Consider the following 23,445-nt stretch of genomic DNA (forward strand, 5'->3'; position numbering starts at 1 on the left):
GTGAAATTGTATTTTACATATGCATGAAATGTTGACCCTATATAAGTGGAGATGTGATTTAATTTATTACAATAGGCAATTAAAATTCTTGTCTAAGTTGTGATTGTGCCATAATTTCTTTCTTCAACAATCAGTAGGTATGAGATTATTTTGGGATAGACTTTTAGAGCTTACTTTAAGATCTATAGTTAATAAACTCCTCAATGATCTCTTTGACTCAGACATCTATAGTTAATGAGAGAAATTCGAGTCTATTATATGTTCTTACTTTGAGAACTCCTTGCTTTAGTGGTTGCTCCAATTCATTTTCTTGATAAAGCATAAGTTCTTTTTGCACCTATATTATGAATATATATTTCTTTGTTGTTTTTTTTTCAGGCCTAATTATAATTATCATGGAGTTATCGTTAGTTAAATCTACGAGTTGTCGTAGGTTGACTTTTGATGCAAACAAAGCTCGGGATGATGAGGTTGATGTTATTGACGAGGGTATGGACTCTACCATGTTATTGATGAGTTCTAACTCATCTATCACAGAAGAATTGATACCAAAAATGGGTATAAAATTTAAGATAGAAGAGGAAGCTTTTGAATTTTATTTGAAATATGCTAAACAAGTTGGATTTGGCATAAGAAGGAGCAAAAGTCACAATGATAAATCGGGTATATTAGTTGACAGAATTTTTTGTTGTAGTGCACAAGGTAAAAGGGGAAAAGACAAACGAAATGTTTATGTGAAATCAAGTCATCCTGAAACAAGGTTTGGTTGTGAGGCTAAAATGAAGATTAGTTGTCGAAAAAATGGCAACTTGACTGTGGAGCATAATCATTATTTTTCAAGTCCAAACAAAACTCACCTCTACAAATGTTATAGAAATATCTTCTTCTATGGTGATACAGATTGAGATGACAAGTGATGTGGGAATCCCCCCAAAAGCATCTCATGATCTTATGGTGAGACAAGTAGGCGAGAGAGAGAATTTAGGTTTTATTCCTGAAGATTACAAAAACTACTTACGATCCAAAAGAACAAGAAATATGAGAGTTGGTGATACAGGTGTATAGGAATTTTTACAGAAAATGCAGTTTGATGATCCCAACTTTTTTTATGCTATTCAAGTTGATGAAGGTGATTTGATAACTAATATTTTTTGGTGTGATGCTAAGATGAGAGCTGATTATGAAAATTTTGGAGATGTTGTTTGCTTTGACACAACCTACAGGAAGAATAATGAAGGTCGTCCAATTGTATTATTTATAGGTGTTAATCATCATAGGCAATCTATAATTTTTGGTGCAGCTTTATTATATGATGAAACATCTTTGACGTTTGAGTGGTTGTTTGATACATTTACCAAAGCTATGTGTGAGAAAAAATCAATAACTATTCTTACAGATCAAGATACAGCAATGACAAAGGCTTTAGCTTCCAGATGGCCTAAAACACATCATCATTTGTGTATTTGGCACATTTATCAAAATGCCGCAATATATTTGAGTAGAGTTTTTTCCGATTTAAAAGAGTTTACTAAATATTTTTCTTTATGTATATATGATTTTGATGAAGAGGAAGATTTTATTTCAACTTGGAAAATGATGTTGACCAAGTATGCACTTGAAGATAATGATTGATTGAGACGTTTGTTTCGCATAAAGGAAAAATGAGCTTTAGTATATGGACAACAAATATTTTGCACGGATATGACTACAACCCAAAGAAGTGAGAGCATGAATAGTATTTTGAAGAGGTATGTCACTTATCAATACAAGTTTTTAGACTTTTTCAATCACTTCCAAAGACTACTTGATGATCGTTGATATGAGGAGTTAAAAGCATATTTTAGATCAAATACAAGTGTTCCATGTGTTAGTGTATCCAATTGAAATTTTAAAGCATGCAAGTTGTATTTATACTCTTGAGGCATATAAGTGTTTTGAACAAGAGTGATACAAATCTCATGATTCTAGTGTAGAAATTTGTGAGGATGTTGAATCACATACAAAATACAAGATTACTTCTCACAAAAAGAGTTACCATCATATAGTTACACTTGATTCATCGGGTCAAAAATTTGAGTGTAGCTGTAGAAAATTTGATTTTGCTGGGATTTTGTGTTCTCATATTTTGAAAATATTTACAATGAAAAATATCATGAAGACCCCAAGTGAGTATATATTGAAAAGGTGGGCACGGAAAGTGAAAGATGGATACTTTGGAGTTATTGATTTAATTGTGAACAAAGGTAGTTTGAATCCAAAAGCTTGCACTAATTTGCGATATAAAGAATTAAGTGGGTTGTATATTCAATTGGTTACCAAGGCAGCGGAGAGGGAAGACACTTATAAGGTTGTTAAAGATGGTTTGTTGAGTATGTTTAAGATGGTGGATGAGAGGTTACAAGTTAATGAGCCAACTGTCCAACACTCAATTGAAGGAGAGTTCGAAATTGGTGAAGGAAATTTTCTTGGAGTCAAAGGAATTAAAACAAAGAAAAAAATGGTTTCAAGTAAAAGGTTGAAAGGTGGCTTAGATAAGATTTCAAAGAAAAGGAAAGCAGCAAGAAAAACTAACCAAACTTCAACAATTGTTAAGATTTTTTTCCATTATTACTAAAGTATTGTTTATTTCTTATCGTTACATTTGAGAAATTATATAGAATTAAATCATTCTATTTTTTTGTATAGTAGGATGTAGAAGGGCGTTATGAAAGTATATCCAGCATGCCCAATATAGAATATCAATGGATGATCAATCAAGTTAAGGATTGTTTTAGTATGTTAAACTAAAATAATTATGTTATCACTATCTAATACTATATTTTATTATTTTAGCCTACAAATTATAGCTGTGTTGAAGGTTTGAGAATTACCGAAACTCAATTTCTACTACTTTTGTTAACACAACTGTCTCAGGTTCACTCTGATAATGGTTATTTTCAGACAAGTAATCGAGAAGGATGGTAAGAAATTAACTAGGTTTACACCTTTGTTGTATTTTTAACCATTTCTCATAAGATCAGATTTGTTGTATCAGTATACTTGTTAACACCATGAAATTATTTTTATATACACAAACTTCATGATGATCCTATATTTCTTCTGATTAATGACTTAGTTACTCATACTTTCTATTGCCATGGAACCAACAGAGTCAAGAATATTCTGACAAACAGAATTAATGATCGAATGTTCAATAAAGAAAACTTTATTTTAGTAGGCTTAAACAAAAGTTCTGAGCATGCAATCTAAGAGCACAGTTTGTTTTTAAGATCAATGAACTACTTGTTCAAATGGAGACAAATATGTCTGGGCAGGCATGACTTGTGTCTCTTTCATGTAGAAGGTGATCATAAATTTGACAGACATGTATTTCGACTATTGTTCAGGATTTACTAATCTTTAATTAGTTCATTGAAAACTCTTTTTTGGTCTTAAGGTAGCTTAGGAAAGAGGTCCAATGTCTAATGTGGCAACACAAACACATGGTGCTTTTTCCTCGTGTAGTATAGCAATTGGAATTATGTAGCTTGCTTTGGACTGGAATAGTACACATTCTCTCATTGCCCATGATTTTTATGCATAAGCAAAATATGTTAAAGATTACAAATTTTATTGAGAAAAGTTATGTTATGGTAATGTTCAAATTTTATGTGTGTGTATGGGCTAAATTAAGACAAATAAGTGATGTTCTAGTGTTTATTTTGTGATGTTCTTGATAGCTAAGTTTTGGCAGGAGAAACGGCCCTAGATATATTGGAGCATTGATATATATTGGATAAATAATGCTTTTAATTTGTAGTTAATCTGTTGTTCTGCTCTGACTGCATAGATATATTGGAGCATCTGCCATTTTTTGTAGCATCTGCCATTTTTAGTAGACTTACATGAGTTTCCTTATCTTGTTTTATTTTTTCTCCAAGTACATCAATTAGGTGGATGTTGCAACAATGGAATGCACATCAACTAAAGGACACCACTAAGAGTGATTAATGTCAGTCAATATAAGTGTCGTTGGCATCAAGTTACAATGAAATGCAGACAAATATGTAATGAAGCAAGCTCCTCAAAACTCAAATATGCATTGGCATCAAGTTACAATGAAATGCAGACAAATATGTAATGAAGCAAGCTCCTCAAAACTCAAATATGCATACTTCATCTATGGCTAAGCCAAGAATTGCGCTACTTACTTTGAGAACTTTTGTGGTTACCATATTTTGTGCTGCTTATTTTTTATGCAGCTTTTGTTTTGTCTAATTATTTTTATGTGAACTTTTGTGGTTACCATATTTTGTGCTACATATTTTTTTATGCAGCTTCTATGAAACTTGTACAAGCTCCATATTTTGTATGGTAGCTATTCCTATCATATATTTCTAATCATGTAATGGTAATCAGATATTACAGTAACAAATAGCTTGGTGGAAATTGTAGTTTTGAATTCTATTGGTTTACTTTTTAACCTCTCTACTTTGTGTTGTAAATAAATAACTTCATCGTGAACTACATATAATTTAGACATAATTTATTTATGTTTATTTGATAATTAAATTTATATTAAATAAACAAGCTCAAATGGTAAAGACTGTAGTTTGCTAATGTTGATGAATTAAGTGTGAATAATTCATGTAAAAACAATATTAAAGGAACAACACGTGTAAAAATTAATCTCAATTATTCTTGATTTGTCTAACATCCAGCATTTCCTAAAATAAGTAATAGAGATCGTTACAAATACATATACAAAACAAATCTCATCATTGAAAAATGTTGACATCATTTGCTGATATACAAAACTAACTGAAATAATAATGCAGAATTAATATTCATCCATAAACAAAATAAAACCAAATGTTGACATCATTCATAATTACATTTCTTTATCACATTACAACACTAGCACTACTTAACCAGACCAACTAACAAACAAAACAAATATACATCCAAAAGAATTAGGTTTACTATTACTAATATCCAGACTATATGCGGTATATTCCAATTTCCCATATTATGTCCAAGATAAGCAATGTATTCACTTCCTACCCTTGACTCCACTCTTGGCAACATTCTACAATGTATATCACTGTGTCTTTATTTAGTCCAGTATCAGACTTCATCCACTTTAATCATCTATGCTACTTACAGCCATAATATAGTCTTTCTGGATTCTTGATTGATCTAGAGACTAACATCAATGCTCTTAGTCCACAGTCCCTGCATCGTACAGTTTCAAATTTGGAATGGTCGATACTGCTGTTGCTTGATGATGTCATTCAATAGCAACCTAATACTAAAAAAAAAGTAAGATTCAATAAAATTAAGCTAAACAATAGCCATTTGCAAAAATAATGTAAAATCACACATTTTTATGAAAAAATTAACAAACTTCACTCAAAACAGGAACAATTTGCATGAAATACCTAAATTCTATAAAACTATATAATTGATCCATATAAAGGTGCATAGGCACTCCATACTTTCTAAACAAAAAAGAGCTAAATAATATATAGTATTGTGTCAAAAATTTAATTTACCATCTATTTAATAAATCAAATTGATCAACCTTTTAAAGTGATATGGACATAATTTTCACCTATTACCAAATGATTAAATCAAGTATTCATAACATATAAATTTTACTTATGAACCTAAGCAATACATATAATAAAAACTTCATTACATATAAGAAACCATGATAACCAACCAACAGCAATCATTAGAAAAATTAACAACAAATTTTAGAAAAATCTACAACATGAGCTGACCTATATATACAAAGAGTATGCAACTTGTTTTGGTTAAATCGTATCAATATTATCTTGAACATAACTTAACAAATTGGGGATTGGTTTAGCCTGCATGATCCTTAAGTTACCATATTTAGATGCAATACAATCTCTTCATAAGCCTATGCTACATCAGTGGCATATGAGGTATATATTTATAAATAACACAAGTCTTGCTGAAGAAAGAAATTAGGCTACAGGAGATCTGTTATAAAATCTGAACCGAAGGTAAAGAGGAAAATAGAAGGACAATTAACACCAAATGTCTTGTTTGAAACACGGTGGAGCTGCGACAACGGTGGAGGACCACGATGAAGATACGGATCTGCTGGAGTCGACGAAGGGAGGGAAAGCCGGAGCTGTTGGAGTCGACGAAGGGAGGGGACGGAGCTGCGATGATTCAGTCGGTGACGGACCATATCGAAGATGTTGAAGTGGACGGAGATGATGGAGGACTACATTGGAGATGGTGAGGATAGCAGCTGGGAGTCGTCGACGCCAATGCAGAGATGGCTGCTGGGAGGATCCGCCCAATAAAAATATGAGGTAGATTTTAAAAGAATAAAATAAAGTCACATTTTTTGACACTACTTAAATTTTTAACATTTAATAAATAAGACATCGGGATAAACAATTCTCGGAACAGAGGATCCACCTCATGCTCGAAAGCCTTAAAGCCTCGTATAATAATATCTCGTATGTTAACTCACATATACACGAAACTAGCTCGTGCCATGTTTTGAAATCCATGAGTACGGAACATTTGAGCTGAAAACAGTACTTAAATTGATTTCAACTCGTATTGAAATGACTTCGACACCTGTTCGAATCTGACTATCTGAATTTAATTGTAATAATTATATCTTCATTGAATTGATAAATCTGCCCACCTCCTTTTCTCTCATCCTCCACGAAAAGTAGAAACAAAAGATACCGCAAAAGCGCCCCCACGGGCGGGATCAACCGGTTATGACATGGTATTCTTGCAACATGGGTCGGGAGGTCAAAGGTCTGCTCGCCGGGCCCGTATTCACCGTGATTTACTCCCTCTCATACTCGTGGGGCAGGGGTGAGGGGGCCGCTGGGCGGCGGGACCCGCCTTTTGCAACAAAAGATACCGCAAAAGCGATACCCGCGCCGCCGACACACGAAGATTCCGTGTATGTGGCATCCTCTTTCGCACAAACTAAAGCTGTACCCTGTATCCCCTGCCGCAGACAATCCGAAAAGAAAATGGAACTGGAGAGGAAATTGATTTAAAGTCCGGAGTCCGGACACGAAGCCAGAATTAATTCCTATTAAAAGAAAAAGACGTCTCTTCTTAGCTGCGGGCAAGCAGCGATCTCGTTCCAGGGAGAGGGGGGGAAGACGTCGGCGACGACCATGAACTCTTGCCGCCTCTGAATTTCCCAGATTTTTATCGCTCCATGCTCCAAGATCTTCCTCAGGTGCCTCTTTGCTCGATTTTATTCCCTCTTACTTGATGATGCTCTTCGTCGTTCTTGGTGCAATTAGCTGTTATTTCGAACGAGGGTGGGTCGTTGGGTCCAGCTAGGGTTTTCCAAAACTTTAGCTCGGAACAAGTATTCTCTTTCTGTTTATCGTGTTTTGGCCTCGCATTTCGAGTGGCTGGAACATTGTGCGGGAAGATAGGGTTTTGAACTTCGACATTAGGTTACTGCTTGCGGGAAGTTGGTATTTTTGAGTTTCATTTTCCATTCATTCCGCGAACTCAATTTTTATTTTTCCTCCTGTGTGCGTTTTTATTTCGCAGATGGTTTAACATTAGTCCTTTGATATTAAAGTTTCAATCTTGCTGGGTTCTTTGGACTGGCTGCGAGCTACGGTTCTAGAATTTGTACCATTTGGAATGGAAGAATGTAAACCATCCTCCGATGCAGCGGAAACTGTGATGGAAAATGGTTCTACCCCGCTGCCTGAAGATAAAACTTGTGGAGCCTTCGATTCACAAAACAAGGAAACTACAGATATAAGTGAAGAAACCACAATATTGAAAGGATCTGTTCCACTGGAGCATGAGAATGTGGTGTCAGATTCTGGAGACAAGGGACAGGAAGATAAAAGTAACAAAAAGGAGGAGGGTGAAGAGAAGAATCACGCTGAAGAAAATGTTGTAGCAAAAGTGATGGATCATGAAGATTCAAAAGAAGGTGTTCCAGATTCTGGAGATAAGGGAAATGAAGATGAAAGTGTTGAAAAGGAGGTTGTTGTTGAGAAGAAACACACTGAAGAAAATACCACAGCAAAAGAGACTGATATTGAAGAATCAAAAGAAGTTAAAAAGATTGAGGCATCAAATACTATGGAAAAGGAAAATAAAATAGAAGAATCAAATGAAGAGACCAAGATTGAGGAAACAATTATTGTGTCAGAAGAAAATGATACAGGAGAAACAAAAGAAGACAAAGAGACCAAGGACACAAATATTTCTGCTGAGGATGTGAAAATGGCTGATGAAGGAGGCAATGAAGCAATGGAAGCTGAGTCCACTGTCACAGTTAAACCAAATGATATAGAGGAGTTGGAAGAAGACAAGAAGACTGATGTTGCTGGTACTACCAATTCTGAGGATGTGAAAGTAGCTGATGTGGAAGGTGATGAAGTGATGCTAATTGAGGATGTGAAAATGGTAGAATCACATGTTGGCAAAAGTGAGGAAGGTATAGAAGAGGAACGAGTAGAACAAGAACCAAAAGGAGAAAATGGCACTGATGGAGGAAAGAATGGAAATACTGAAATGAAGGATGAGGGTAAGGAAGTTGTAGGGTTTAAGAGGAAAAGATCACAGGTGAGAAAGACAAAGAGCAAAGGAAGTGATAATACGACAAAAGCCAAGGAGTTACTTAGTAGTCCGATCACTTCATCTGTGGAACGCCCTGTACGTGAGAGAAAAACTGTAGAGAGGTTGGTAGAAGTTATTGAAAAAGAGAGATCAAGGGAATTTCAAGTTGAAAAGGTGCTCTACTAACAATTTGGTTTCTTATTTTGATTTTTGAGATTGATATTTTACATGAATGATGACGTCTCTGGTTACAGGGTCGAGGGACTCCGTTAAAGGATATACCAAGTGGTATGGTTTTCTATTTATTTTATTTATAATTTCATACCCAGAAGTTTGGTATTTTCATTAAATCACAGTCTTTAGTTGTATTCTTCTTTCTTTTTTAATCTTCCCCTTTTCTATATCACAAATATTTCTCTTATTTGGACGAACTGTTTATGGGATGGACTGATGAGTTGCCAAATATGTTCCTTCTCAATATGAGTTTGTTTGGTAACTAACATGCTCATCATAATTCTTGAACTTATAAAAATCTTTTCTACAGATCATAATGACTCTCTTAGGAGTTTATTGAATTATTGTCCCCTGCTTATACAATATGTGACTTGGTTTGTCCGTCCCTGGGGTTTTGGTGCCGCGGTAGGACATCCAGGCACACCCGGTTCGATCTCCAGTTATGGCGTATTTGCAGAAATTTTTCCTCCGAATGGGGTGCGCAACCAAAGGCTGGGCTGCCCACCGTGCGCGCTTCCCGATTTACCTTGGTGGCTAGTGGAAAAATTCCCTGGGGCTGGGTCGGCAGTCAATGAGGCTAACTGGGTTTATTGAGTGTGATTCGGTTTGTCCTATTATAGAAATGTGACATTTTCATTGGTCCCTTAGAAGTCTGTTCATTAGTTTACCCCTTGGTACATTAGATTTATCAGGTCATATCAGCAGCTACTTGAAATAAAGGATGTAGAAGTTGCTTCTTAGTTGTAAGATTCATTATTACTTGATTAGATGCTTCAAATCCAGTTCTCACTCCTTTGTATATGCTAATTGTTTTATAATCATTTGAGTGGCTTTGCTTTAATTTAAAAATCTTAAATAAGAAACATCATAAACTCTCTGCACTTGATTTGCATATCTTCTGGATAAGATTTAACTTCAATTTAATCATCAATAGTGGATTGGTCATCCATGGACTTTACCTTTTCTCCCTGAATATCCAAGTATGTTCTGACTTTGATATTCAACACATATGCCTCCTTTTTACAGTGGCCCACAAATTAGCAAGGAAGAAACCTGCAGATATTAAATTAATTCATCAGACACTTTTTGGAAGGAGAGGAAAGGTAACTTTTCCTTTCATGATATTTAATTGTTATACTTTTTACTACACCTCTAAATATTATGTTGCTATTCCTTCTGGAATCTGGATGCTGCTACTGTTTCTTTAGGCATGACACACTTTTGGGGGCTCAAGTAATAGTTTAAGTTGCTGTCAGAATAAGTTTCATTTTTGCTAATTGTTTTATGCATTGATTGTAGTCAAATTTCCTCTCTAATCATTTAGTGTTGCTTGAGTGCTCTACAGCTCGACTTAAAATTGTTGCTACGAAGAGCTTGTTATATTGTATACTAGTGGCCCCTAGGCCAAAGAAAGAGAAATGAAATTGCATTTTATCTTTAAGCGAAACAAATGGAATGAATAAACAGAAACAAATTGATATAGGGAGAATTTCATCAAAGATTTATAAAAATTGAACATTGATGAATATAAAATGAGAGATTGGTTCCTTACTATGTTGGATTTATCTTGTAATATCATTTTTGCAATAAGGTCACAAGTCAGAACTTTCTACTATAAAAGAATATCTATAAATTGTCTGTGCTAAAATATATGTACAAGGAAGATACTGCTCAGTGATGAGGCTTGAGAGTAAATATAATGAATTTGAACTTTGAAATTTGGGAGCAAACTATAGATTTTTTTTTTAAATAAAACTAAAATTGGAAATGAAGTTTCAACTATAAGAAGGAAGTAGAGATTTGTTAAGCTGAACAAATAAGATATTTATGCAAGGGATTTTAGTTATGTTGGATCTGCAATTAATTAAAAGAAAATTTATCCTTGATATTTTTAATAAGATTGAACAGATGAAATAGAGAGTAGATTTGAATCTTTTTGGATCCTTTTTACCCCTTGAGGCAAAAAATCAAGTTTATTAGACAGTGGTACCAAATGACATTATATATGCCAGCTTTGGAAATTTGAAACAAAACCTACATAAAATTATCATAAATGAAATCAGAATGAATCATAGTTATTTAAGGCGTGAGGCTCCCAAAAGTGCATAGGTGCTGTGAGGCCTACGGCACTAGGCATAAGGTGAGGCACACACCTTATTGAAGTAAGACGCTTTGGGTATAAATTTTTACAATTCAAATATATATATATATATATATATATATATATATATATATATATATATATATATATATATATATATATATAAAAGGAATTTTTGTCAAAATATTTCATTAACAAAATTATAGTCCATAAAATATTAAACAATAATGTCAATATAAAATCCACTAACAAATAAATGTGTCATACACATAATTCAAATAAATATGTTATACACATAAATATAAAATATATTAATTAAACATTAAAAATTTAATCTAAATATTTAAAATATAAAAAATTATATATATAATGGGATAATTTTATTAGTGTTTAATTAAGCCTATTTAAATTATCCCTACTATAGTTAAGAGTTGATTGAAATTATTAACTTAAATTTTATTTAATTAAAAACTAATTTACTTCTTGTTACGCGCCGCCCACAACCGCGGGGCTCTATAAATGGAAGATAATAAAGTAACTCTATAAATGTGAGATAATTTGAGAGCAATTAAATGTAACTCTATAAATGGAAAATCAAGAAATATAAGATTGTATTGCGCTCAATAATTTTATAGTTAGACAAATCAAATCAATGAAAGTTGAAAATGTGAGGTGTTGTTGCGGACCATAGAAGACTATTTAACACAATTTAAAAGTGATTTAAAAATATTGTATATTATTGATGATATAGCCATTCAACTATCTCAAAATAGTTGGGAATTAACACATGTCCTTGTTAACTGTTGTTTGCAAAACAAAAAAAAAAATATTCTCTACATCAACAATTTAATGAAGTAATAAAAAAATTGTACCAATATTCATAGATATTAGATAATATAGAACCAATCAACAAAGTAAAGAGATCAAATTGAGTTGATTTGATTTTGGTTAAGCTGTAACTCAATCTAGAATATAATTATCGTATATTTTCTTCCTATCAATATTTTGAGAGCCCTTTTCCATCTGTTCTCTATTCTTCCCCACAATTAGGTGATTTTGATTGTCAATCATGAGGTTCTCTTATGATTTGTTTTGTTGAAGCCATGATTTGGGCTTCAAATTTAATTGCCAAAAGCTTCTTGTTTTATTGCCCAACTACATATTAACCTTAAAAGCAACAACAATTTAAGTGAGCAGCATAACTTTCATAAACACACTCCAATTCTTATTTGTTTGAACCAATAATTAAACTTAAGATAAGACATGACCCACCCATAAACTCCAATGAAGCTCTTCTTAAACTAAGTCATGTTTCCTTTGCCTTGGCTTTGGATTATTTTTCAAACTAGTAAGATATTACAGGGAAAGGGAGCCTTGGCGCAACGGTAAAGTTGTTGCCATGTGACCAAAAGGTCACAAGTTCGAATCCTAGAAACAACCTCTTGCAAAAAGTAGGGTAAGACTGTGTACAATGGATTCTTCCCCGGGACCCCGCATGGCGGGAGCTTCGTGCACCGGGCTGCCCTTGTTTAGTAAGATATCACAGGCCCATAGAACGCACACACACATTGTTTCCTCTTCCTTCTTGATCACACAAACTACTCAGGAGGCTGAAACAAAAAAACATGAGCCTGAACTAAGCAAAAGTACAAGAATGTTTTGATGTTCATTTCTTTCTGAACTGAACAAATTAAAGATGCTATCCTGATTTCTATCAATGTTTGTGCAATATTCACACAGAGTAGTAAATGAATCTGTGTTACTTCTACTTCTTTATATGATTAGGTTATTGAGGTTTGTTTTTGATAGAAATCAAAGGTTTTCAATTCCTCCCACTAATGAGTATCAGAAAATAATTCTTGCCTACTGCCACTACCAAATGATTGTTCATACAAGTGCTACCAGTTCCAGCTAGATGCTATTTTGCTGCAGTTAGGTATATGAATCTGCTGATGCAATTCTGAATATTTTTTGTATTTTTTTTTTTTATTGCAGGCAGTGAATTTTAAAAACCATATTCTCCAATTTTCTGGTTTTGTATGGCATGAAAGTGATGTAAGTATTTTAATTCTTTACAATAACTTATATAATGATTATTCTTGTGGTGATTTTCTGATTTTCCTTGCAAGCTAACCTTATACCTCCAGGAAAAGCAAAGGGCTAAAATGAAGGAGAAACTTGACAAATATGTAAAAGATACACTGTTGGATCTATGTGATCTGTTTGATCTACCTGCTTCTAAAGCAAATTCTAGAAAGGTTGGCCTGCCTTCTGCTTCTAATTATGCAATCTATGATGATAGTGATTTTAGGTTGGCTTCTCTTGAAATATTCTCTGATCATCATGTTTATTATCTGGTTGACATGTTGCAGGAAGAACTTGTGGAAAAATTATTGGACTTCTTGGTTGCTCCTCACCCTAACATTGAAGTAATTCTGAATATCAGAATTTCCATATAGTTTATTTATCTATTATCTTAATGTTGGTGGACAAGTTCTTTTATTTATTATTAGGATTGTGCATTGATTGACGTCACTTGAATTCATCAAATGGCTATCCATTTGCCTCTGAAACAGTTCATGTTAATTTTGTCCCCGTTGTTCCTTTTTCTTTCTTTGTAGCAATCAACAAAATCGAGAAAACGTAAGAGAGTGGCCAAGGGAAGTTTATCAAAGGGAATTGAAGATAAATATTCAAAGCGACATAGGAAGGTCTGTACAAGAGGCTACAAATTCTTCAATAGTCTTTATCTTATTGTGTTTCCTGCAATAGTTTATATTTCCTTGATTCTGTTTAGTTTCTTATTGGATTATTCATATACTCTGGTTGTGATGATTGCTAAAGTTATTTTGATATGATGATTTCTTGGGTTTAATATGAAGAAGCAGATCAGAGATGAGGCCTCTCTGAGCGAAGATAAAAGTGCATCAGAAACGGATGATGAAGATGGTATTAATGATAGTAGTCCTCATAAAGACAAGGCAGTTGACCATTTGGAGAGTGAGGACGAGAAAGATGCAACTCATGAAGTCTCTGAAGAAGATGAATCTGAAAAAGAGGATATAGGAACAGGAAATAAATACAAGAAGAAAGTTTCTAAACAAAAGGATTCCCTTGGTAAGGAAAGGGCGGGGATTGAATCTAAGCGAGAGCCAGCTCTTGCAACTACCAAGAGTCCTAAAGCATTATCTTCCAAACATTCAAAATCAGATGATGATGATGATGGTGATGTACCTGCAAAGGTCTCCTCCAGGAAGAAAATAACTGATGCACCGAAGAAAAGGACCATTAAATCAACAAAGAAAGAGAAGGATACTGGTAAGCTGTCAGCCATGAGTTCTATATCATTGAAAATGCAGTGATATATGAGCAGTACAATTTATCTGATTAGTGGTTGCATGCTTTTCTTTGTAGTAACCTTATTCTGTTACTTGTACTACTTTTTTAAACTTGTTCTTCCCTACTATTCATGTGTTGGTCAATTAGGCAAATATGGAATTAGAAAGATTTTTACTAACATCTGGGTTAGTGGAAGAAGAGGTGCCAATGGGCTATGTTCAGCTTGGATAGCCTGGTTTCAATCAGGTTCTGTATGCACGGTCTGCGACAGTGCAGTATCAGATCCAATGACTATGCCCTGTCTGAACCCAGTGGGCTGAAAAACCTGCACCTGGCACAGACCCGCAAACATAGCTGAGCCAAGTGTGACATGCGCTGATTATGGTCAATCTGTGACAAGCATGACAAGGATGTTTGGTCTTTTGTTAAAAAAACAATTCCCTCCATAATTGCTCTGAAGTAGCCATATATACCTTAGAAACATTTGCATAGGTTAAATTCAATGGTAATTTTGGTTACTTGATCTTGGAGGAATTTTCCGTAGCCTTGTTCCTTGGCTTGGCAATGGTTATTTGTTCATTACAGTTTATCTGTTCAATTTATATCTTTTGTTTTTATTTATAGATTTTGCAAGAAAATAAAAAAAAAAAAAATCCTTAAGGAAATCTTGAGGTTGTTTATCTAATGGTTTTTTTCTTCTTTTCCAGAATCTTTCAATTGATTATCTTTCCTTCACTATTAGACCTTTGAGTTGGATGAATTTCTCCTGGATGTCACTGCAATTACTTACGGGTGAATTTGATCTGAAATGTTTTTGTTTTTCATGAAGGTAAAAAGGTCGGTAAATATAAAGCAAAATCAGAGACTCAACAGCCAAGCAAAGAGGAACTGAGAAAGAAAATATGCGAAATTTTGAAAGAAGTTGACTTCAACACAGTTAGTATTTTTTCTTTATTTTTCATTATGAAAATAGGCCAAAAGTGACAGTTTCTTGCGCAAATAGTGCAGTTTTGGGATCAAAACTCACCTGACAATGGGCCACAGCCTCCACCACTGTCCCACAGTGATTAGGTTAAACATAGAGCTATGTAGTATGTTTGTCTTTTAGGAACTCTTGGTCGATAGAATATATTTGAGATAGGCAGTTTTTTCCTAGGTTGTTCTAGTCAGTCTGCAAGAGATGTTGATATCGGTGGTCCTTCATTCCTACTAAGTTTTTTTCTTAGAAATCTGTTCAGTAATTGCCCACACAAACAGGATTTTACCCAACCGTCGTTGATGTTTGTTTAACAATACAACATTTTGCATGCCAAATTTCTCATACTATCGGTCCTAGTTTGGTTTCATCAGTTCATGACACTGGCCTACTGTTTGTTTCAGGCAACTTTTACTGACATTCTGAAGCGGCTAGGTATTTACTTTTTGATTTTTGTTGTCTTTATTGCATTTAACATCAATCCAATGTAACACAATTGCCGCAATTCTTCTGATTAGCTGGTCATTACAAAACTGATCTGACTCCGCGAAAGGCATCGATAAAGCTCATGATCCAGGAGGAGCTGACCAAACTGGCAGAAGCTGAAGAAGATGAAGATGAAGAAGAACAACCAAAAGCTAAGAACAAGCGTACAAAGAAGCAGACGGTTACTTGACAAGCCATACTGTCGTACCTGTCAGTTAACCATGTATTTTAGGCGTTCATTGATGTCGTTAACCATGTAGTCTACCTCTGTAGAGGCTGTATTTATTCGTAGGTGTAGTTCTGTTTCTGATAACTGTGACTCGGTTGTTACTACCTGGTTATCGTTATTGGGCAACGGTCAATGCTTACTGGTTGTAAACTAGTAAATGTATCGACTACTAAGTTTATGTAATTTGTTGCCTGCCCATGCTGTCTCAATTTGGTTGTCAACATGCTTCTATCCTTGTTCTTTTGGGTATAACCTGAATGCTACTAGTATTAAAGTGCTGGTTGTTTTGGACAGTTTAAGCATACTTGAACACAATTCAACAAGAAACTGACTAAACACAAAATAAGGCGAGTAAAATCATACAACATAGTTACTCTTTTAAGATGTAGCTAGCTGTTGCAAAATCATGAATTGACGAGATAATCGATTAATTCCGAAGATGACCATGACCGTTCTGATTTTATAAAAATCTTTATTTCATCAACCATCCAACTTTATTTCATCAACCATCAAATAAATCATCATCCATCTTTATTTCATCAACCATCAAGATAAATTCAAACAACTCTCGCATTGAGCTCAGAACAATCGGACATTTTGGGTGGAGCTTCATACTCCTGATGCTCCGGTTTGCGCCTCTGTGAACTTTCTGCGGTACCGTGCCACAGGGGGCAAAAAAAAAAGAAGTTATGATTGAACTTTGATTACTTTTAAGACATACATCAACATGAGAGAATGCACATATAAGGAATATCACGAAGAGGTATTCACCATCCAGCAGTTTAACGGACATTGGGCAAACTTTGATTATTGAATTTTTAATCAATAATCACACATTTTGTTTCTACATTTATTTATTTTTTAAAAAAAATGCATATTACTGCATTGTGCCTGGTCAAAACAAATATCCTAGCACTGCCGTATTGATGGCCCAACAGCAATGCCACAACCAGAAAACTGTAAAAGTACTATATAAAACAACTAACAGTCTTGGCATCACAATTATCTTGCACGAGCATGGAAAAACATTAGGCCTTAGGGGATGATAACATCAAACAACCTGGCATACATGGGGGAGGGCATGTGACACACCGAATTTCGATCCCAATACCTCAACTACCGTACCACCCCGAGGAGACCAATCTGGCATACAACATTGCAGCAAAGGCGAACCCAATCTGGCATACAACATGATGCAAAAGGTTGGAACCGCCAACCCAGCGGCCCCCTCACCCCGGCCCCACAAGTATGAGAGGGAGTAAATCACGGTGAATACGGGCCCAGCTATGACATGGCGGTCTTAGGTGTTTAGCACGGACAGATATTGATGTTATCGCAATTGCTGCCGCAGACCTTCGACCTCCCGACTCATGATGCAAGAATACCATGTCATAACCGGCTGATCCCGCCCGTGGGGGCCAATCTGGCATACAACATGATTGTACTGAAGATTGTGAATACTGTTGTTGTGACCACTTGATCACAAGATTTATGATTTCTACCTACAATTCCAGATCTGGATGAATGATTCCTACCTACAATTCAAGATTCAGATGAATCGAATACAAAAAAATCATAACAATATGATTCAATTCAAAACAAGTTTAATATAAATCATATTTTATATCATTGTGGAACAAATAATATTATCATCACAAGAATTAAATCTGACTCAATAAAATTAAGCTAAGCGATATAATAAAAAGACATGACTTTTTTTTTTATTAAATGTAGAACTGGAGAGACTGGGAGGATGTAATCCAGGAATGGACAACAATGTAAAATAAGAAAACCAATCATGTAGATACTCAAGAGTCTAAGGTGACAATGAAGATGAAGTCAACAATAACTAAGCAGAAAAGAAATCATCTCACATCAAAGTCATTTACATCTTCCTTTGTTTACATAATGCTGTAGTCTGACCTCTTTATAAAAAAAATGTGGAACCGCCACATCAGCGGCCCCCCTAGAGCCGGTCCCACGGATATGGAGGGAGGTAAATGCAGGTACACAGGTGGAAAGTGCATAGCGGAGACGTTAACCCCAGGCAGTGACACCCCGGGGATCGACCCCTGGACCTTTCAGCCACAGAACCATGCACTCTCCATCTGTGCTACGCCCTGGGGACTGTAGTCTGACCTCTTTATGATGCTACTGAGTAGTGACCATGAGACTCAAAGTTGATAACAAGAGTGCACCAAGATTTATAAATAAAATGAAAAACAAAAACAATGTTCTTCAGTTAAAGACACAATGAGATATTAACCTACAATCATGATCAATATTCTCCACTGATCATATTATGCTATCAATACCATATAACATTGATGATAATCTTTTTAAAGTAAAGCATATTCAAGTAATTGGGAAATTTGAACATATTTGATCATTTTGAATGTACCCTCACAGTTCATGTTTCAAAAAAGTACTCAAACTGATTCATGCCTCGATTGACAACCATACTTATTGCACTTCAAGCCAAGAGAATGCAAAAAAAAAAAAAGCTTCACATGAAGCTTCAGCCATTTCATTAGAATTTATTAGGCATAGAAGAATTGTTCACTGCCACAACAATGAAACTCCATCACCCCATTCTAGTGGCAGATTTGTCATCTCAGTATTGCTAACAACTGAGTTTCGCAAAGAAAAAAAACAAGGGACTAGCTTCCTGTGCATGCATGATCATCACAATTATAAGATCTGAATCGCATATTATGCATTAACTCATCTAGGATCCTGATGAATTTTACAAGAACTAAAAGTAGGATATGAGAGCAAGGACCATTGTGCTACCTTGCTGCAAGAAGAAATAGATTATAAATTAGAGAATAGACAGTGATAAAAATAAAGTCTTCGCATCATGTAAACAATGGGTCCTCGCATATAACATTATTGTAGCCATTAAACAGGTTAGTAAGGAGTCTAGCAGTTAAGACTAAAAGTATTAACCTATAAAGCTTGATTTTCTTTAAACCAACTGGGTCATATGCTTTGATAGTCAAATCAGACATTAATTAGATTGAACCAAACAGAAAATGACTGAAGTCATTTCACATCGTAGTAAACCTTTTTCTCTCAACTCCCAAAAGGAGAAACAAAAATGTGATAGAGTGAATGAAAAGAACCTACAGTCTACATACCTAAGATTTCTGAACCAATTTGACCCACTCGAACAAAAAAAAAGTTCAAATTTCCACCGAATTTGAATTGCCAAGAAATTCTGTTTACATTTCTGCACCACAAGCCTTGTCTAAATGTACTTTAAAGCTGAGCAAGGTCATGTGGCTTCTCCATAGCTTCTCTAAGTATCATTTCTGCTCTCTTCTTTTTGTCATCCTTTTCTTCATCCCTGAAAGGCCACGCATCCTTTCTAGGATTCATAGCAATTAATGACGATGCTATAGACTTCTTGTCAACTCCAATCTTAAAATGCACAGTAGGTCTGCTTGTAAGTAATGGTTTCTTCTCACTCAAATCCAAGTCAAGAGAGCCGGACTTCACTGCCTCAATGATGGGAGCAAAAGTCTCAACGGCCGTCAACTTCTTGTCTTCATCTGACAACTTCTTGCCTTCATCAGACAACTTCTTGCCTTCATCCAACAACTTCTTGCCTTCATCCATTTCGCATGGAATAACAACTTCAGATACTTCCTTCTCAGTGAATGTCAAAGGTGGAGCCAGAAAAGGATTGCTAGTGCTAGCAACCACCTGTTTCCCCTTCCCGGTATCATCATCATTGATAGGTTGAAACCCAGCTGCAGCATTGGAAGCAAGTCGTTGCTGTAACCCTAACAATGACCTCTCGGCCTTCCTCCGCTGCCTTGCTTGTTCAATCTTGTCTGCTTTTGCATCTGTGGCCCTTTTGTTCCAAACTGGCGTATGGACATACGTATGAGGATCAGGGAACCTTGGAAGCCAATCTGGTATGTGCTTTCCCGCTGGCTCTAACCCGGCCTGAGCAAAGCTAGGTGAAGACTTTGGTAACCGCGAAATAGGAAATTTGGGAATGGGCTTAGCAAATGGAACTTCATCAACCGTGTTGACGTACTGGGTGATCTCTCGAGCAACACTGGAACCAACAAGGCAATGATGAATATCTGATGCCCCAGAAAAACCCAACGGCGCACTCAAATCCTCTAAGCTCTGAATGACGTCGAATACATTGCAGTCTGCTCTCCCAGCTAAATTAGCATAAGACCTCGCACTTTTCCCCAAATCATAGATGTACCGGACGACAACCTCAGAGAAAGCATCAATAGCTGATAGATTACATCCTTCGAGACCAACCGACTCACAAATCTGTGCTACGGCAACCTTGGCGACAGCGCGACCAAACTCGTCACATCCCGCTGGTGGCTGATCCTTCTTTGACCTGCTCTCATGATCCCTTTCACTCTCCTTGCCACCATCGCTCATGTTCAATCAATCATATTATCAAGTCCAGAACCAATGGCTTCAGAAATGGATTCCGAAGGCTGACGCTGTCGAAAACCCTAGATTTCAGTAGCATTTGAACCAACACACGCCGAGTGGAGCCACTGAGAATTGCCGCAGCGGCAGGTGCGCTCGAAGACGGTCACTGCGATTCGAAATAGCTTTCTTCAAAGATCCCGGCCGCATCAGCCCAGGAAAAAAAAAAAGGAATCCAACGGAACAAGGCAAGATCTAGGGTTTCAAAACGAGAAGAATCGACGAGGACAAAGCAAGAAGCACGGTGGAAGGCAGAGCTTCCGGAAGCTCCGATCAAGAGAACGAGAAGCAACAGCAAGAAATCCCGCGCGATTAACCCTAAAAATAAATTCGAAAGCGGGCAGAGAGAGAGAGAGAGAGAGAGAGAGAGAGAGAGAGAGATCGGGAGGGAGAGGGAGAGGGAGAGAGAGGACGAGGGCCGTGTGGTTTATTTGCAGAGGCGTAGGGAGTGAGATCTGGGTGCGAGGTAAGGGACGTGCTCCAGGACGGGACACGTGGCGGTTAAATAGCTGCTGGAGAACGTCGGTAACGAGGCTTTATGCCGCTCCGCGGAGCAACGGATCGAGTGTGAGGCGGTGGCGTAAATATTACGGCCAATACAGGGAACAGGCTTGGGTTTGTTTACTTGAGCCTCCTCATTTTTTGTTGCAGTTGACAGTATCCAGCTTACACTTACACTTTCACTTTGCCCGAAATGATTTTTCATTTAAAAAAAAAAAAAAAACGTTCGACCTCCCTATATAAATCACCTTCTAAAATGACACAAATATTCTCCTATTTAAATCTTAATTAATTCGGGTTTGCGTTGTAACAAATAGCTATGCCATCATATCTACTCTACAAGTTCGTATCAATTGTAACTATACTTTGTAATTATTATAATTATAATAGTTACGATTTCATTATTACTAAAGTTATTGTAGTTATAGTTACAATATGGAGAAACAAATTTAAACGATTTTTTTTTTTTGCATGAAAACATGTCATTATAGATGTCACACCATAGTTAATTGTAGACATCTGAACGAGATTTGATTTGATATATTATGTGTCCTGTTATTCAACTTGAATCAAAAGTTATAGTCTTTCAAAATTTAAGATTTGCGTTGTGACAATTATGAAATTGTAGTTGCTATAGTTATGTAGCAACTACAAAATAATAGTTGCTATAATTGAACTGTCATGCAATTATAGCAACATCAAAATACACTGTGATGTTAATTTTTAAAATGTAGTACTATAGTGGTGCTAGTTTTAAGATTTATACAGTACTAAAATGACATTGATTTTTAAAAAATAATGCCACAATGATGTTATTCTTTGAATATAGTATTACAGTGACTGACGAGAGAGGTAAATTAGAAAATAAGTGTCCTATTTGAAAAATCTAAAAGATAGATGTGCCTTTTAAGAATTTTGCAACTTAAAGTGTGTACATTGTTATAGAGTCGTACTTGTGTTCAATGAGACTTGAAGCGAATAATAAAAAGTGACATTTTTGTTATGGTAAATAACTATAAAGTTCAATTTACAAATAACAAATATACTAAATACATAAATAAATCAAAAATATTATATCACATCAATAAAAAGTTAACAAATATTTGAAATAATTATATAAACACTGCTCATTAAGTTATTTTAGAGAAAAAATATTTATCAAACCTGTATAATCCAATTATCAGACTATTTCTTTTTCAATCGACAATAATGCTAGCCCAGTTAGCTTATCCTATGACATTGTTGATCAAAGATAATTCTTGATTAAGTTCAAGTTCGAGAAATTTCTTTCTATCGATGGTTAACAAAATCTTATAGGCAGTGTAAGTATTTGGAATAAATCATTCAGTTTTGCCGGACATTATAGCATATCAATTGTTCTTTTTGCATTTGTTAAATAGCATCTCATGTGTTGGGTCACTTCGGAGCTAACAACGGGGCGGGGGGTTGCTTCGTAGATGTTGGTTTGAAGCGAATAGAATCGAAGTCAAGCTCTCCAATGCTAACACGTAGATTTACTTGGTATCCACCTCAAGAATAGATGACTAATCCATAAATCCACACACCGAGACACCCTCTACTAAGAAAATAACTACTTCTCGGAACAACCAAAGGTGGAGAAATCTCGTACAACACTCACACAACAAGATACAACTCGAAGCAAGAAGTAAATACATAAATACAAAAGAAAATCTCATCTTGCTTGATCTTGTGTAGTTTGAAGATGCCTCTTGACTCTTGGAAGTGCAACAACACTTATCCCAAGAGCACTTCAAGATCTGGCGGTGATGAGTGTGAAGAGCCGGAGATAATCAGAGTTAAGAACTATCTCATTTGAACTCACTGTCACCTTTATATCTACGTTTCTAAGGTTCCCAATCGATTGCCATGTCAGATCACAGTGATCCTAGCCCTCAAAATCCTGCATCCTGCACAACGGTCATATCCCAATCGATTGACCAATTGATTGGGAGGCTTCAATTGATCGACTGATCGATTCAGAGCACCTCTGTGCTCTTCGTAATATCGCAAGGAAACAGTCCCTAATCTATCGATCGATTGGAGTATCCTAATCGATCGACTGATCAATTGGGGAGCACTCTGTGCTCTTCGCGTGAGCAGCCTCCAATCGATCAGCTGAACGATTAACATAGCCCTAATCGATCGACTGATCGATTGGACTCTGGTTCAATTGATTGACTGATCGATTGACTAACCCTAACTTGATTAACCCAAGTCTAGGATCCTAAATCCAACATCCGATCAACCATGACCTGTTGGGACTCGCTCATGCCTAGCATCTGGTCAACCTTGACCTGCTTGGACTTCATCACCAAGTGTCTGATCAATTCTTTGACCCACTTGGACTTTTCTCCCTGTGCAAAGTGTCCAGTCAACATTGACCCATCAGGACTTTTCTCCTCATATCGTGCCAAGTGTCTGGTCCTTTACGACCCACTTAAACTTTCAAACACCAGGTGTCCGGTCACCTTGGATCCACCTATATTTTCACACGCCTGG

At 35.9% G+C, this 23,445-nt stretch overlaps 2 protein-coding genes across 6 annotated transcripts; one reads left to right on the forward strand and one right to left on the reverse strand.

The window, feature by feature from the left end:
* Positions 1-7,072: 7,072 nt before the first annotated feature.
* On the forward strand, positions 7,073-16,150 carry LOC122042032 (titin homolog). 5 transcript variants are annotated; one of them, XM_042601948.1, is made up of 12 exons: positions 7,073-7,234; positions 7,561-8,763; positions 8,844-8,877; positions 9,850-9,926; positions 12,920-12,979; positions 13,054-13,182; positions 13,297-13,353; positions 13,546-13,635; positions 13,807-14,242; positions 15,093-15,199; positions 15,644-15,674; positions 15,758-16,150. In XM_042601948.1, the coding sequence occupies exons 2-12, from the start codon at positions 7,657-7,659 to the stop codon at positions 15,913-15,915; spliced, it is 2,286 nt and encodes a 761-aa protein (XP_042457882.1). In that variant the 5' UTR covers positions 7,073-7,234; positions 7,561-7,656; the 3' UTR covers positions 15,916-16,150. The 5 variants fall into 5 exon arrangements, with proteins under 5 accessions (XP_042457882.1, XP_042457883.1, XP_042457884.1 ...); XM_042601949.1 differs by having other exon boundaries at positions 13,813-14,242; XM_042601950.1 differs by having other exon boundaries at positions 13,072-13,182.
* Positions 16,151-18,944: 2,794 nt separating this feature from the next.
* LOC122042033 (transcription initiation factor TFIID subunit 8-like) lies at positions 18,945-20,831 on the reverse strand. The gene has a single exon (XM_042601953.1). It carries the CDS (start codon positions 20,368-20,370, stop codon positions 19,216-19,218), a length of 1,155 nt encoding a protein of 384 aa, XP_042457887.1. The 5' UTR covers positions 20,371-20,831; the 3' UTR covers positions 18,945-19,215.
* Positions 20,832-23,445: the final 2,614 nt, after the last annotated feature.

Source organism: Zingiber officinale, chromosome 2A (genome assembly GCF_018446385.1).
Source record: "Zingiber officinale cultivar Zhangliang chromosome 2A, Zo_v1.1, whole genome shotgun sequence".
NCBI lineage: Eukaryota > Viridiplantae > Streptophyta > Magnoliopsida > Zingiberales > Zingiberaceae > Zingiber > Zingiber officinale.